This window comes from Crinia signifera, chromosome 11 (genome assembly GCF_055691185.1).
Source record: "Crinia signifera chromosome 11, ASM5569118v1, whole genome shotgun sequence".
Lineage (NCBI taxonomy): Eukaryota > Metazoa > Chordata > Amphibia > Anura > Myobatrachidae > Crinia > Crinia signifera.
Window position 1 is genome coordinate 32,131,823 of NC_139227.1, and position 16,673 is coordinate 32,148,495.

A 16,673-nucleotide genomic window follows, 5' to 3' on the forward strand; every position below is an offset into this window, starting at 1 on the left:
AATTATGATGCCATTATTGAAAGGAACAGAGAAAACTGGTCGGAACAGTTTGTGGTAGCCCGCGCATTAGTAACCGTGACGCAAGGACGAGTCCCGGTAAGGCTGCTGAACCCGCACAATCACCCTATCAAAATAGCCAGATTCACAAAGATCGCCCAAATTTATGAAGTGAACTTCCAAGATATAGTTGGGACGGAACCTACTCCGATTCGACAGAATACAATTACTGGAGACGCCCCAGGAAGTCAACGTGAACCCCCTTGGTGGGGTAAACTACAAATAGGGGACCAGGATACACCAGAGGCAGAAAAGGCGGGAGTATTGCAACTTGTACTGAAGTATGAGAGGGCTTTTAGCAAAGATGCTAACGACTATGGACACGTGAAAAATATCCAACACCACATCCCAACCGGAGCTGCCCCTCCGATAAGAGAGCGCCATCGGCCGATCCCTCCGGCATTATACCAACCTGTCAAGAAGATGATTGAGGAAATGAAGGCAGCGGAGGTGATCAAAGATAGCTGCAGCCCGTGGGCCGCACCCCTAGTACTGGTCAAAAAGAAGGACGGCAGCCTCCGCTTCTGTGTCGATTATAGAAAACTGAATGCGGTGACACAAAGAGATGCGTACCCCCTCCCTCGGATTGAGGAGTCGTTAGCCGCCCTCCAATCAGCAGCATACTTCTCCACATTAGATGTCACCAGCGGCTACTGGCAGATCGCGGTAGCCCCAGAGGATCAAGAGAAGACGGCATTCACGACTCCAATGGGGCTGTTTGAGTTCAACCAGATGCCGTTTGGGCTGACCAACGCCCCGGCAACATTTCAGAGGGTGATGGAGTACTGCCTGGGCTCACGGAATTTCGACATCCTACTCCTATACTTAGACGATATCATCGTCTTCTCCAGGAGCTACGAGGAACATTTGGAGCACCTGGGAGAGGTATTCCACCGACTGGCTGATTATGGGTTCAAGTTAAAGCCGTCTAAGTGCCATTTACTCAAAACAAGTGTACAATACCTTGGCCATGTTGTCAGCCCTAAGGGAGTAGAAGTTGACCCTGCGAAAGTGCAAGCGGTACAAGACTGGCCCACCCCGAGAACCATCAGCGATGTGCGACGATTCTTAGGATTCGTAGGGTACTACAGAAGATTCATTGAGGGCTTTGCCAAAATTGCGACCCCGCTACATGAATTACTGAGGAGTACACCAGGCCGGGAAACCAGGAAGAACGCCCTTGTCACTTGGACTGACCGGCAAGAGGAAGCGTTCACACGACTGAAAGGTCTACTCACAGAAGCACCTCTACTGGCCTATCCGAACTACGACCTTCCATTCAAAGTGTACACCGATGCCAGTACCCAGGGGCTGGGAGCTGTGTTAGCCCAGGATCAAGAAGGGAAGGAGCGCGTGATCGCATATGCGAGTAGGGGGTTGCGACAAACGGAAAGAAACGATAAGAACTATAGTGCCTTCAAGCTGGAGTTACTAGCCCTGATCTGGGCAGTGACCGAAAAGTTTAAAGATTATTTGGCTGCGACACCCTGCATCATCTATACAGACAACAACCCCTTGGCCCACCTCCAGAATGCTCGGCTCGGAGCGCTAGAACAAAGGTGGGTCTCCAGACTGGAAAACTTTCAGTACCGGATCAAATTCAGGAGCGGAAAGACAAACGCTAACGCAGATGCCCTCTCTAGACTCCCCAGGGGCCCCGAACCGGCAATCGAAGACGAGTGGGAAGAAGTTGAACTCCCGGTGTTCGGACCCCCGCCTGCGAAACAAAGCCTGGTGGCCGCCCAGCAGACCGAAGCGATCCCTCCTGCCGTAACTAGCAACATTATTAGACAACCAGAACTGAATTGGGCCAAGATCCAAGAGGAGAGTCCAGTCCTGCAGCAGCTGAGACGTCTTCTGGCCTCTGGCAAGACCCCGAGTAAAGAGGAGCGACAAAGGCTTGACCCAGAACTGGTCCGATTGCTGAGGCACCGAGACAGGATCCGTATCGTCCAAGGGATACTCGTCCGGACTAGCATCGACCCATGTACTCACAGCACCCTAAGTCAGATACTGGTTCCCCATTCCCAACGGACGGTGGTGCTGAAAGCATACCACGAACACTCTGGCCATTTCGGGATCAAAAAGACGGGGACTGCCATCAGGAAGAAATTCTTCTGGGTCCACCTACAGGCAGACGTCGAAGAGTGGATCGAACGGTGTGAGGCTTGCGCCTTGAAGAGAAACCCTCGGCCTGGACAGAAAGCACCGCTCCAATCCATCCACAGTCAGCGGCCATTGGAGATCCTGACGCTAGACCATGTCAAGCTTGGGCCGAGCCACGCAGGGTACCAGTATGCCCTGATGATAGTCGACCACTATTCCAAGTTCATGGTGACTGTACCGGTGAGGGATATGACAGCTCAGACAACTGCTGAACAGCTGTTGAAGAACTTTATCCGACCCTACGGATATCCAGAAATGATCTTGACTGACCAGGGCCCAGCATTCGAATCGGTGTTGTTCAGCGAACTCTGCAAAGTGGCCGGCTGCAAGAAGTTAAGGACCACCCCCTACCACCCGCAGGGCAACGGGTTATGTGAGAGGGCGAACCAGACCCTGATAGGGATGATGCGGACACTCTCTTCGGCAGAACAGCTGAACTGGCCCACCCTACTACCAGAGCTAACGTATATGTATAATAACATGGAACACGCTTCGACTGGATACACCCCGTATTACCTCCTGTTCGGAAGAATGGGGAAACTGCCCGCCGACCTCGAGCTCAATACTCTCCCTGAGAGGGTTGAAGCTATACAGACCGACTGGGTAAATGACCACAAACATCGGATTGATCTGGCGAAGAAAGTAGTGGAAGAAAGGATGGAGACAGCCCGCCATCGGCAGAAGACAAGCTACGATCAGGATGCGGGGGCTGAATCATTCCGCGTGGGAGATCGGGTTTGGAAGAAAGACAATCGACGAAGCACCAAATTGGACCCCATCTGGGAATCCACACCCTATGTGGTCGTACATCTTCCAGACACCGACTCAGTGGTGTATCGGATAGAGAGAGAGGGAAGTGACCGCCATGCGCTCAAGATGGTACATCGGAACCAACTCAAATTATGCCGTCACAGAACGAGGTCGGAAGAAGGGGGGCTCAGCTATACAGAAGAAGAGTCGACACAAGTTCCCATCCACCCTCTGCAAGACCCGACAGACCTCCTACTCTTCATGGGAGGACCCTCCCCTTGCTCCTGGGGGGGCGAAACAGCTCCAATGGCATCACCCGGTGTCGTCGCAGAAGACAGAAGGGAGGCAGAGGAATTCGGGCCGTCACTCCGTACAGGCGGAACAGAGCAGATGTCCAGCAGACCCATCCGAAGCACCCGAGGGGTTAAGCCCCTCCGATTTAGAGAATAATTATAATGATTGACTTAGAGTGTAAAAGTTACAGTTGAGGCTACGTGTTGTATTCTCTGTCAGAAATACCGTATTTAAACCTACTGTTTGTTTTGTATTAATGTACGGGAAGATGTGCATAGTTGCATGGGGACATGCAAACATTTCAGAAGGGAAGAATGTGATACCTGTGCGCAGCAGGGAAGCCGTTCACGCTGAACGGGACTGAGACCGACGGGGAACACGGCAGAGCTGTGCGTCTCCCTATCGGAGCCCCGCACATGCGCAGTCGGCTGGAGGCTGGGAGGCGAGAGGACTACATCCCCCATGAGCCCGTGGGGGTGAAGTGCGCGATTTTCCGGGAGGGGAGCGCGCGAAAGACGGGGAGAGGAAGGAGGAGTGCGCAGAGAGAAACGGACGGGACGCGTGTGTGTGCCCGGGCTGCTAGAGCAAAAGGACGGGGAAGAGAGGGACAGACCGCCCCCAGGGGAAGCCAACAGTGCGCAGACGGCGCAGAGGGGTCCCGCGACGCAGCAGGCAGCCGCAGACACGCACAGCAGCACTCCAATCCACCGCGCACCAACCTGACACGTGGAGAAGCAGACAGCCGCAGAGAGGCACAGCAGCACTCCAGTCCACCGCATACCAACCTGACAACTGAGAGAGGGTGAGTGGCTGCATTCCAGCCAGACCAGCCTGTTTGTCCCCTGCAGCGTCCTGCACCCCTATCTGCAGCACAGAGTGGCACTTACACTTTCATATAAGAACTGTCTATAGACTGAGCCTAAATTACCCCTGCTACCTTCCCTGCCTAGGAGCCACGCAGGACTGAGTAAGAACACCCCTTTAGTGCCCCATCCCTATGCAGAGAGAGAACGGAGCGATTCCTCCCCAAGTTACAAGCAGCACCCTGCTTGATAACTAGATACTGACTCTGGGCCTTCCCAAGTACTTCGGGACATTTGAGACCCAACTGTGAGCCGGATCATTACGCCCCCCTGTGGATTACAAGTACCCTATGGCCATAGACTGAGAAATTAGGCCGGACTGTGTTACCGGGTCCCGGATATGTTTTACCACAGGATCACAAGGGTTAAAGAGTTACTGCAGTAATCGTTAGGATTCTTAAGTGCACTATAAAAAGAACACCTATTATTGCGCAATAATAATCCCATGTTATCTGTTTAATAATTACTGGGTTATCTATGTCATAATTACATGTACCTGTCACTGTGGTTGATGCGATAGTGAGATTTGTTATTTACTTTGTCTATGCAATAATCATTAGATGTGTTACACTGATTCATGCAGCTGTGAAGTTTAGATAGACTTATAGCATTAGTAGTTGTAGGCGAAGTATAGTCTTTACTCTAAAGAAGTTGACGGCCAGGACCGTAGAGCGTAGCGATTCCTTTCTGTTTTAATTAACCAGACACGTTATACCTCAATTGTTATTGTGCATGTCTTGCTGTTTGATTTGAGACGCAGGCTGCGAAATACTGTGCAATAAAAGCGTTAACCCTTTAAGAAACCTCTGTTCCCTGCCTGCAATTAATCCGCAAGAAGAAGGAGAAGCAGAAACTATTCCAGCGGCGACACCGGTAAGAACACGCACCTCATTCTACACTCGTGGTTATCACACGACTTTCAGCTCAAAGTCGCCCAGTGTGTATGGGCCTTAACACTTTTTAACAACTTAGTTTTTTCACTGGAGTGCTGCTCTGGGCTTTCTGGCGTATGCTGATTTTTGAGGTGCCGCACCCTAAACCTAAATATAGCAAACGGGTCCCCCAATACTCAGAGAGGCCTTGACGAATGGCTTGCGGCTTCCCATATACTGTATTTACAAATATATGTAACCAAGATCTCTGAATTATATTATCATGTAGATTTAAACCTATTTACTGATATAACACAGTGTTGCCGGTGAACAAAGGGGATGACTCAGGATTCAGGGAAGGCTGGGGGCGGACACAGGTCCAGACCAGGTGAACGCCCAGCGTTTTATGGACATCCCCATGAAGACGCTGGAAGTTCTCAGGGGAGTGCTGGGACAAGCCGTCTTTGTCCCAGCGCCTCAGAGCCCCATCTTTCCAGACTGACTTATTTGCAAAGGTAGGAGAAATCATTTAATGGTCGGCGACCATCGATAGATTTCTCCTGCTAGCGGCTGCTAGTTTGCCGTTAAGTCGCTCTCTAAGCAGCGAACGACTGCTGCTTAGCGATCAGTACAGAATTACCCCCAAGTGTGTTTTCTTTCCTCTCAAGATTACCCCTCCCTTGCAGGCACCTGTGTGATATCACTTAACTAATTGAGCATCTGCCAGTACATATGAATCTGGTAGTCTGGCAGCCAGTGAGAGCTGGGAGGGGAGGGGAGGGGCGGAGTCTTTCTGCTGCTGGACACACAATGTAGAATACTATATATTGGATTTCCTACACATGAATATATGACTATGTCTCTGGTTCCTCCCTGCAGCTGTACAATGCATTCGGATTCGTTCAATATCTTCCGTTACCGCACCAGAAGATTTTTAGAAATGTAGAAATTGTTTTTGGATTCCTCAGAAGAGTTTTGGAGGAGCACAAGATAACCAGGGTACCCGGAGAGCCCAGAGACTACATAGACTGCTACCTCGAAGAGCTGGATAAGGTATAGTGTCAATGCAATGATGTATAGCATGTAAAGCTAGGAGTAAATCTAACTAGAAAGTGCAATTTTCTTCTAATAATTAAGAATGAGGGGCAGCAAGTTTTGCCTAAATATAGTTGGGAGGAGGGCTCTTCTACCTCAACAACATCTACTCAGTATCTGTGTGCTGCATGCAAAAGCATGCACTATCAACTCTGCATGCTCTTAATGCTGCACATGCCACCCATTGCATCACAAGTGCCATTTTGAACCCTTTATTTGGATCCCCCCTTACTGCTAGGCAGCCTTCCCTGGCTCTGCAATGACTACTATTGGTCTCTCCTCTTGTACTGTATCCAGGAGCAGGAGGACGGTAACAAGTCCACCTTCAGCGATGAGAATCTCTTCACATGTGTGGGTGACTTATTTCTTGCTGGAACGGAGACCACGGCGGCCAGTCTGGAGTGGTGCTTCCTGTACATGATGATGTATTCAGACATTCAGGGTACGGAACACTCTTAAGGTGGCCATACATCTACAGATCAATTGTCAGATTGGGCTGTGGTTGGAACAAAAACCTGGTAATATCTGAATGGCAGTTTGGCAGTTTTCCAGCATTTTAAAGCAAATGGTCAACTGTCATTTGCTCTCATCCATTACCAGGATTTTGTTCCAACCAGCCCAATCTGACAATCGATCTGTAGATGTATGGCCAGCTTCAGCTTTCTTATCTGTGCATCTGGTAGGAGTAATACAATGTAACTTCTCTTCTGTCAGATAAGTGTCGGGAGGAAATAAATAAAGTCTGAGAAGACAGAGAGCATCTAGACTATGAGGACAGAGCGAGGATGCCATACACTCAGGCTGTGCTGCAAGAGGTCCAACGCTTTGCCACCATCGTGCCACTAGGGGTCGCTCACTCCCCCATCAAGGATGTGCAGCTGAATGGCTATACCATCCCAAAGGTGAGCAACAATTATATAAATGGCAAGGCTGGCATCAGGTAACTAGACGTGGCAAGAGCTTTATACCAAAGCAGTAGAAGGGACTATTCGGTCCAAAAAATGTAACACATAGAAACATAGAATTTGATGGCAGATAAGAACCACATGGCCCATCTAGTCTGCCCCTTTTTTAAACATGTTACCTCAAACCATATTTGATCCTTATTTCTTTGTAAGGATATCAATATGCCTATCCCAAGCATGTTTAAATTGCACTACTGTATTTGCCTCTACCACCTCTGATGGTGGGCTATTCCACTTATCTACTACTCTTTCTGTTAAGTAATTTTTCCTCAAATTTCCACTGAATCTTCCCCCCTCTAGTTTCAGTGCATGTCCTCGTGTTCTGCTGCTCCTCTTCCTGTGAAGAATGTCTCCCACCTGTACCTTCCTCCCCCCAGTGTCAGTGCATGTCCTCGTGTTCTGCTGCTCCTCTTCCTGTGAAGAATGTCTCCCACCTGTACCTTGTTAAAGCCCTTGGTATATGTGAAAGTTTCTATCATGTCCCCCCTTTCCCTCTGCTCTAAAGTATACATATTAATATATTTTAGTCTTTCCTGGTAAGTTATGTGATGTAGGCCATGCACCATTTTAGTTGCTCTTCTTTGTACAGTCTCTAATGTATTTCTATCCTTCTGGAGATATGGCCTCCAGAATGTTTATCTTTCCAATCTGGCTGCTTGGAATAAAAATCTGGACATTTTTGGAAACAAATGACAATTGTCCATTTGCTCCTACACATGGAAGACACAAATTGGTCCTACAGACAAATTAGTCAATTTAAGGCCCATACACACTAGAAGATATGAAAGAGGAAAGATATTGTTGAACAATTTCCCTTGAGCGGATCATGAAAGATATTGTGCATCCACACTGAACGATGGGTGCAAACGGCATGAGCAATATTGGCAGATTGACCTGCATGTCCGGAAGATGACAATATCGTTAGCAATTAAGGGGGGGGGGGGGGGGGCACATTGTTAAAGATATTAGGCATACACACCAGAAGCCCCTTTCTGAGATTGGTGCCAATATCTTCTAGTGTGTATGGGCCTTTATGCAGATGACGGCTTTTGTCCATTTTCCTGCGTTTGGGAGCAAACGGTGGATTGTAATTTGTTCCCAGAAATTTCCAGATTTTCATTCCAACCAGCCAGATTGGAAAGATAATCTTCTACTGTGTATGGGTCTTCAAGCTTCAGCTGCTCGGCCTTCATTGGATTTGGGGACCTGCAGGTATTTCACCTGTATTGCAATCATTAAGTGCTAATTAGCTATTGGACTCCCATGTCTCCCTCTCCATCACAGAGTATGGTATACAGTGTATGACAGTTATCAATATGCATAATACTAATGTAAACCCATTTTACCTAATTTCTGCATACAATACACATATGTAGTGGACATTACCAACAAATGACATGCCAAATTCTATGAAATTGTCTTACATTCCATTACTGGTCTGACCTTATTCCACCCAGGGAACGCTGATTATAACAGACCTGACCTCACTGCACTATGACGAGAGTCAGTGGAAATATCCGCATGAGTTTAATCCAGAGAATTTCCTGACCAATGAGGGGGAGCTGGCGAAGGTAGACTCCTTCCTGCCCTTCTCTGCAGGTAACACAGGGCAACGGGGGTGGTTGGGGGGGGGGGGGGGGGTTGCATAATGCTTGGACAATAATGTTTATTATTATTATTACTATTAATAAACTGATTTTGCAGTGTAAATGATTGCCACTTAAAAAAAAAACTGGCGATTTCTCACTGAATCTCTCACTTTCTGAATCTCTCATCCTATTAAATCTCACCCTATAAATTAATATAATATTGATAAATATAATCAGTAGCTAACCACATGCTGATCTCCATATGACTGACACTTATTGGATGATGTAATATACAGTTAAGTCCTGTTTGTAGATGGCCAGATTACATTAATCTGATTGGTCAGGCAGTGAATTGAATGGGCTCATCACAATGGGAGGTTGGCCATAGATGTACACGCCCAATTCTGGGTCAGCCAATAATGCCTGCACATTACTCAGGTTACTGGCAAACAAAATCCAGTTGATTGAATACTAATGTTATGATTGGCCAAGCACTCAGGTGTAATATTTGTTCTACAGTATAGTATGGAAGGACTTGTGTAAGACTGAGCTTATGGAGGTGTGTCCCCCCCCCCTCCCCCGTCCCCCCCCACACACACACACACATACACACCCCACCAGGGTTCCTTCTCACCCCACCTTTCTACATTATCGTATCTCCTGTCCCTCACTTCTGCTTCTTGGGTGTCCTACTCAATTTTCCCCTCTTTCACCCCCCACATTCATGCGATCTCCCATCCTGGAAGTCTGCTGGGGCCCCCATGATGAGTACAATAAGGTGGAGGAGCACAAGATCCTTCCATGCATAGCAGCAATCCCTCAGGGCAGAACAGGAAGTACACCAGATGCACAATTTTCCAAATACATTTATTAAAGGAGGTTAAAGGAGCAGCTGTTGGATGACAGACACCCTAATTTCAGTCATTGCATCCCCCCCCCCCCCCCCGATTGTGGCCCACTGAGCCACACCCATGGAAAGGGGCAGATCCTTGAAGTAGTAGGGCCCACACTGGAATTACCAGGCACCTGGGCCCCCCGGTCCAACTCTGTCCTCCGCCATCAGCTCCCTCATCACTGAATTATTGCCTGGCATAATATTTTGCTATATAAATGCTTTGGGTACTTGTTTAGTTTCACGGCGGCAGCGCGCGCACACTCTAGCTATGAATCTTGGCAGCTTGCCAAACTGCCTTACTTCTCTCAGCTACAGTACGTAATCAGAATTCTGGCAGCTCGCCAGCTGCTTTACATCTGTAATCTACGTTATCAGCTGCGCGTGCAGTCAGTCAGAAGTAGTGTAGTGTAGTCAGCGTAGGCAGTACTGTTTACGCGAGTAGCGTAGTCATCGTATTTACTGAAAAGCGTCTAGTTTTCAAAGCGTCTAGTCAGAATTAGCGTCACTGTCGGAAACAGCGTCTAGTTCTCGCGACTAAGTCAGTCAGCTTGTAGATTGAGCGGTACGCGGTTAGCGTAGTCAGTCAGAGCGTTATGCGGTTAGCGTAGTCAGTCAGCTGTTGCGTAGTCAGTCTACGTAGTCAGTCAGCTGTTGTATTTTGTGAGAGGCAGACGTATCACAGAGATGGCTGCAGAGAGGCTGACTATCTTTACTCAGAGTGAGGAGGCAGTGTCTTTTCTTCAGGGGCAGCATTTCCTGCCTTAGACCCAGACCTGCCCCAATGGGCACCCGATGAGGCTCTCTATTAGGGAGCGGATGTGGTGCAGCCATATCAGGGCCTGTGGCAAAAAGGTCAGTTTGAGGGCAGCACAGTGGTTTAGAGGGTGCCACTTGCCCTTCGTCACCCTCATAAGATTCGTTTTCTGCTGGGCTGAGGTGCTGACCAGTGTGCGGTTCTGCCATTGCCATCTCACTGTGTCAATTTTATATAGTCCAGCCCGAAGCGTGGCGAGTGGACGCGGATTACTTCACATGTATTCCGCGTCCCCTCACTGGGCTCGCCACACTATATAAGTGACTGAGCTGCCGCGGAGTCACTACGCTGACAGGTCATTGTGGCACTTGTAGTTCCACAGAGAAATAGTTCAAGTAAGGCAGCTACACTAATAACGTAGCTTTGCATAGCGCTGCTGCCACGCTACACTGATAACGTAGCTTAGAAAAGTGCTGCCGCGCTACGCTGGCTGTCTGTTTCTCTGTGGAACTACAAGTGCCACAATGACCTGTCAGCGCTGGGCTTCCGTGGAGTCAGCATAGGATGCTGATAATGTAGATTACAGAAGTAAGGCAGCGCTACGCTGATAACGTAGCTTAAGGCAGTTTGGCAAGCTGCCAAGATTCATAGCTACAGTGTAGTGTGCGCTGCCGCTGTGAAACTAAACAAGTACCATGCTTTGTGATAGATGCCTCTAATGCAGGTAATGTGATTTACAGTAATTATGCCCACAGCTACATATTGCAGGGGTGCCGGAAGTGTTCCCGACAGTCATTTACCCGATGTCGGAATCTCGACTGTCTAAACGCCGACAAATGGGTGCCCTACGGCGACCCGCTATTTCCCCTCGTGGGGGTCCACGACCCCCATAGAGGGAGAATAGAATAGGTGGCGAGCATAGCGAGCCACCGTGCCTGCAAGGGGCTTTGTTGCGCTCACCATGCTGTCTGAGTCCGGGCAGTCGGGATCCCAACGTCGGGCTAATGACTGTCGGGATTCCTATACCACACCCTATTGCAGATCCAATGTTTCCCACTGACCCTTCCTCTCCTTCCCCTCAGGACCACGGAGCTGCCTCGGGGAGAATCTCGCCCGCATGGAGATCTTTCTCTTCTTCACTAATATACTGACGCATTTCAAGCTCTGTTGGCCGGACCCAAAGTCCCCTCCAGACAGCACCCCGGTGTTTGGAATCTCCCATACTCCTAAGCGTTACCAGATGCGGCTGGAGCCCCTGACACAGAACTGAGGAGAAAGATGGAAACGGACTTCAGGAAACTGCTCAGCATTCAGTACTGACATGTACTCGGCAATGATAGGCTAGGGGAACGTGTAATGTGTGAGAATGGGGCCTATTTATTACTCATTTTGTGGGAGATCCACACAAAACGTAAGCATCCTCAAGATGTATGTACTGTAGCAACAGATTCCATTATCCAATCTCTGACTACCTCTCTCCATTTCCAGCACGGTTGAAGCGGATCAGTGTCCCTGCAAAAATTGCTTTCACTTTCTGTCATGCCTTCTTTTTTTCTTTTTTTTACACACAAAGGAGTAATTTGGTCTCTAGTGGTCAGTGACGGTACTTCACCTCATAGAGGTGAGGAGTAGTTAGCCTTTTATATATAGATTACTAAATAAAATAAACCTGTATGATTGGTCATTTGCTTTTCTTTACATCTGTACACTGCGATCATTACTGTGATACCAGCACAAGGTACTCACGCGTTTCGCTTCTCATTTCTACATATGTAATCCCATTGTACTAATAGCCAGGATGTGCACATGATGCATTTTGGGCTATCGATTCTGACTATACTGTCACAGTCAATAGTAAGTTGCACCATGTTTTGCCGCATTTGATCCTGATGCGCTGGATCAAAAGTAGAATTGCACACTCTGTTTCTACTATCTCAGAATGAGGTACATGCTGCTCAATGTCAACCTTTTTATGTCGACCTTTTGACCGTGTGCCAACCTTTAATGTGTCGACATTTTGCCTGTCAACTACAACGTTTAGTAAGTAAATACTATTCTATTAAATTATAATACTCCCTAATTTGACATTTCTAATAACATACATTACATTTACAGCAATAATAACATTCAGCAATTTATCACAACCCATTAAATACTTTCTTATACTACATTATTAGTCCTTTTAAGTATTAGATGCTTTCAATGGGCCTAATTCAGACCCGATCGCAGGACAAATTTGTTCTCAAAATGGACAAAACCATGCTGCACTGCAGATGGGGGCAGATGTAACCTGTGCAGAGAGAGTAAGATTTGGATACGTTATTTTGTTTGATGCATCCCGCCCCAAGACTTATATTTGTTTATTTACAGTTTCTTACATAGCGCAGCAGATTCCGTTTTACAGTTGGAAATCGTGCTAAAACAACCTGGGTAGTAACAAACAGACATAGAGGTAGGAGGGCCCTGCTCGCAAGCTTACACTCTTATAGTACATAGACCCCTACGTCACTGATTTACAGGGGTGCCACCAGGTCGTTCGGGCCCCAGTAAAATGTAGGGGGCCACGGCCCCGTGAAAAAACATAAAGAAGAGAGAGAGAATAGGCTGCCGCTGCAGCTGTCTCTCTCCCCAGCTCAGCAGACGGCACTGAGCAGCATGTGCTGAGCTGGGGTAAGAGGCTGTGCTTTGGCGTCAGCCTGTCTCTCCCCTCTGCCCGGCTCCCTGCAACGGGGAGGGGGGAGCAGGACCCCGGCCCCTCCAGCAGACCCGGGCACGAGTAAAAAGTACTCGTCCCCCTCCACTGTTGATGCCAATGCTGATTTATGTATCATTTTACTTCTGAATGGAGTTGTAAATCCGAGTATATGCTAGAGTGATCGCCGGGTGGACAGGACCCTGCCTCCATGGTGGATGCCATGCTGCATTCAGTACCTACAGTATTCTCACACAGGGACCAAATGCATAACAGTCACATTTCTAACATACTGTAGGAGGCACGTAGCCATGCTAAAGTGAGGAAAATGGGTCATGTACAATGGTTGCCCATGGCAACCAAGCAGCTTCTAGCTAGCATTTATCACGTACATTTTATAAAATGATAGATGCAATAACTGGTTGCTATGGGCAACTTCTGCACTTGTCCACTCTTTAAAAGCCTTGATAGATCTCCCCTATAGTTTAACATTAATTTACCTGTGATAAATGATGTCAGAGGATATAAATGTGAGTTGACACTGGACTGCATGCATCTTAGGACGCAGGGGCGCTTCAAGAGAGCAGGGTCTGAGGCATCCGCTCACCAAAGGGCAGGCAGGGGGGTTGTTGCTGGGGTTCTCCCAATATTTCATAGGCGTGCCCACAGAAACAGTGAGCGCGCCCATAGAAACGCTGGGCGAGCCTGTCAGAATGCATATGTGTCCCATACCCTCCAACATGACCCATTCCATTAGGTACAAAATGCTCTGTTCCTGGACTTCCTTACCAGTCACAGTTGCAGAGTTGGGGCTGCAGCACAGTCCAATATTCAAAAAGGGGAGCCACATATACTACCACCCCAAGCATCTCTGTCCTGGACTCACTGACAGTTGATGTGACCCCCCTCTTTGAATTTTGGACTGTGCTGGAGCCAGGGCCGGCAACAGAAATCTTGGGGCCCCATACACTGATATCTCTGGGGGGCCCCCTCCTCATCAAGTACAGTAGTGGTGCGGAGCAGGGAAAGATGATGGGAGTACTGGTGCGGAGCAAGAAGGGAGGATAGGAGTAGTGGTGCGGAGCAGGAAGCAAGGCTGGGAGAAGTGGTGTGGAGCAAGGAGGGAGGATGGGAGTAGTGGTGCAGGGAGGGAGGATGGGATTAGTGGTGCGGAGCAGGGAGGGAGGATGGGAGTAGTGGTGCAGGGAGGGAGGATGGGATTAGTGGTGCGGAGCAGGGAGGGAGGATGGGAGTAGTGGAGAGGAGCAAGGAGGTAGGATGGGACAGAGTGTCAGACAGATAAAGAGAGTGTTAGGAAGAGAGACATGGGGGAAAGACTGATGCTTGCAGGGGGGCTGAGTGCAAAACATGTGCACACTGGTATTTGGGGTCACCTCATACTGTATCTCCCCCATTCCACTTTACACTGACAGCCAAACACCAGCAAGGGACTTTTAAATCCAGGTAACATGCGCTGGCTCCCCCACTGTCACACTACTAAGTGCAGCGAGAGTTGGTGACCTGTTAAGCATGTGCCCTGTCCCCACTGCTTTCCTGTCGGCCTCTACCTACTCAGTGGTAAACATCTGTCCCAGTGCCGTGGATTCCAGGAGCGAGAGCACCCGCCCTGCTACAGGGGTTCTCCGTCATCTGCCGGGTCCTCACCTCAGTGCTCTGAAGTTGGCACGTAGGAGGAGACTGCCCAGGGCCCAGGTCAACTGTCCCCTTTGACCCCGCCCCCCTGTCGCCAGGCCTGGCTGGAGCCCTACCTCTGTAACTACCACTGGCAGGGAAGTCCAGGCATAGGTGCCGATTCTGTGGGTGCTCAAGGGCCCGAGCACCCACGGAAATTGATGAACACCCACAGGCCCGAGTCCCGCTGCTGGGCCGCCATATTAACTTGCTAATTTGCGGCTGCAGCACCCACATCGCCGGACCCATCACCTGGGAAACAGTATGCCGGGAAGAGTGTATTCTGTCCGCGGAGTACCTGCACTGTGGGGGCATTTATGTACCTGCACTGTGGGGGCATTTATGTACCTGCACTGTGGGGGCATTTATGTACCTGCACTGTGGGGGCATTTATGTACCTGCACTGTGGGGGCATTTATGTACCTGCACTGTGGGGCATTTATGTACCTGCACTGTGGGGGCATTTATGTATGTGGAACTCTATTGCCATAATTTGAATATTGGAGACAACTGTGCTCCATAATATAAATTGGTATTATTTTGTGGCCACACCCCTTCCCCATGAAGCCACATATTTTTGGCTTGAGCACCCACCAGCAAAAACATAAATCGGCACCTATGAGGCCAGGAACAGAGCATTTTGTACCTAATGGAATGGGCCATGTTGGAGGGTATGCGTGTGCATGCATGCTTGTGACGTCAGCGCCCACCCCAATCCCGGCCATCACTGTCCAGGATAAAAGTAAGTATAGACACTTTTATCAATGAAGGGAGGAAAAATTTCCGATGGTGAGTGACCGTCGAATGATTTTTCCTCCGTGCGGCTTCATGTGAGCAGATGTGCAACCGGTCTCCACTGCATCCTTCTACCCCGCTGGTAAAATCCTGCAGATCGCATGTGTATGCAGAGGGGCTAGAATGACGCCATTTGCATAATTTTAACCCCGCCCCCTCTGCATACATCCATGAATTGTGGGGATTTTTGATATGGGGGCAGGGCTTGATGGTCATGATACGTTCACTAGGTCAACTTTGCAAAGGTCATTAGGTCGACAGACCTTAGGTTGACACACTCAAAGGTCAACAGTTTCATTAGGTCGACAGTGGACACAAGCATTATGTCAACATTGGGAAGGTCGACAGTCAAAATGTCAAAATGAGTTTTTCACTCATGCAGAGGTGTTAGTTTACTGATTACAGCTGGCACACAGACAGGTAGGCATGAAAAGACAGAACCGCCAGTCACGAGGCAATTGGAGCTTGCAGACCGGCAACCATATAGCAAGGCCAGCTTCTGATTGGCTGCCAGTCTGCATGCTCAGATTGGCCCATCACCCGCACCAGATTCAAATTGCATTACTATTTTTCTATGGCTGCCGCCGCCTCCTGGTGCGTCAGCTGAAAGTAGCCTGGCGCCAAATCCACACCTGCTGGTCACACACAGGGAGAGGCTGCTGGAGGGATGTGATGGTTTGTCGTAACCTCCCCTGGTCAATACTTAAAGTGCGGTCACAGATCTCTGGGAATTGCTTAATAGCATACAGTACCTCCCAACATTTTAAAATCTTTTGTCTGGTTCGAAAAAAGGGGTCGGTTACATGGTGGGTGGGCAGATCTTCTGGGGGTGTGGTCTGGCACCATGGCCCCCATCTTTAGGGGCATGCCCAGCGCTCCCCAGCAACTGGGCAGCCCCCGGCTTCCACCCTGCCCTCCCAGTACTGAATAGATGCCATGAACAGCGATTACAGGTGATCTCCGGCACCCCCTGCCCGTGGGCATTGCCACCAGCCAGAGGGACAGCGGGACAGTCTCCAAATAGTGGCACATGTAGTAGTGATTTTTGGAGATCAGCACTTGGGTCTGAATTAAACCCAGTGTCTATAGTAGCAGGTATGCCTGTGATACAGAACAGGGCAGGAACGTGCAACCAAACAACTACTGTACTGTATATTATTATCACAGCTTCCCCTGTGGGAGGGGGAGGCTCAG

The 16,673-nt window shown here is 49.0% G+C and overlaps 1 protein-coding gene across 2 annotated transcripts in view; it reads left to right on the forward strand.

Annotated features, from left to right (window-relative positions):
* The window catches only part of LOC146045753 (cytochrome P450 2D6-like), a 47,995-nt gene extending 36,013 nt beyond the window's left edge, over nucleotides 1-11,982 (forward strand). Inside the window, exons 5-9 of one of the 2 annotated variants that reach the window (XM_083164799.1) lie at nucleotides 5,882-6,055; nucleotides 6,395-6,539; nucleotides 6,812-6,999; nucleotides 8,520-8,661; nucleotides 11,383-11,982. In XM_083164799.1, coding sequence (XP_083020925.1) covers nucleotides 6,883-6,999; nucleotides 8,520-8,661; nucleotides 11,383-11,570 — 447 coding nt within the window. In that variant the 5' untranslated portion in view covers nucleotides 5,882-6,055; nucleotides 6,395-6,539; nucleotides 6,812-6,882 and the 3' untranslated portion in view covers nucleotides 11,571-11,982. Of the gene's footprint in view, nucleotides 1-5,779; nucleotides 6,056-6,394; nucleotides 6,540-6,811; nucleotides 7,000-8,519; nucleotides 8,662-11,382 lie in introns of those variants that run through there. The other variant, XM_083164800.1, reaches the window with a different exon arrangement.
* Nucleotides 11,983-16,673: the final 4,691 nt, after the last annotated feature.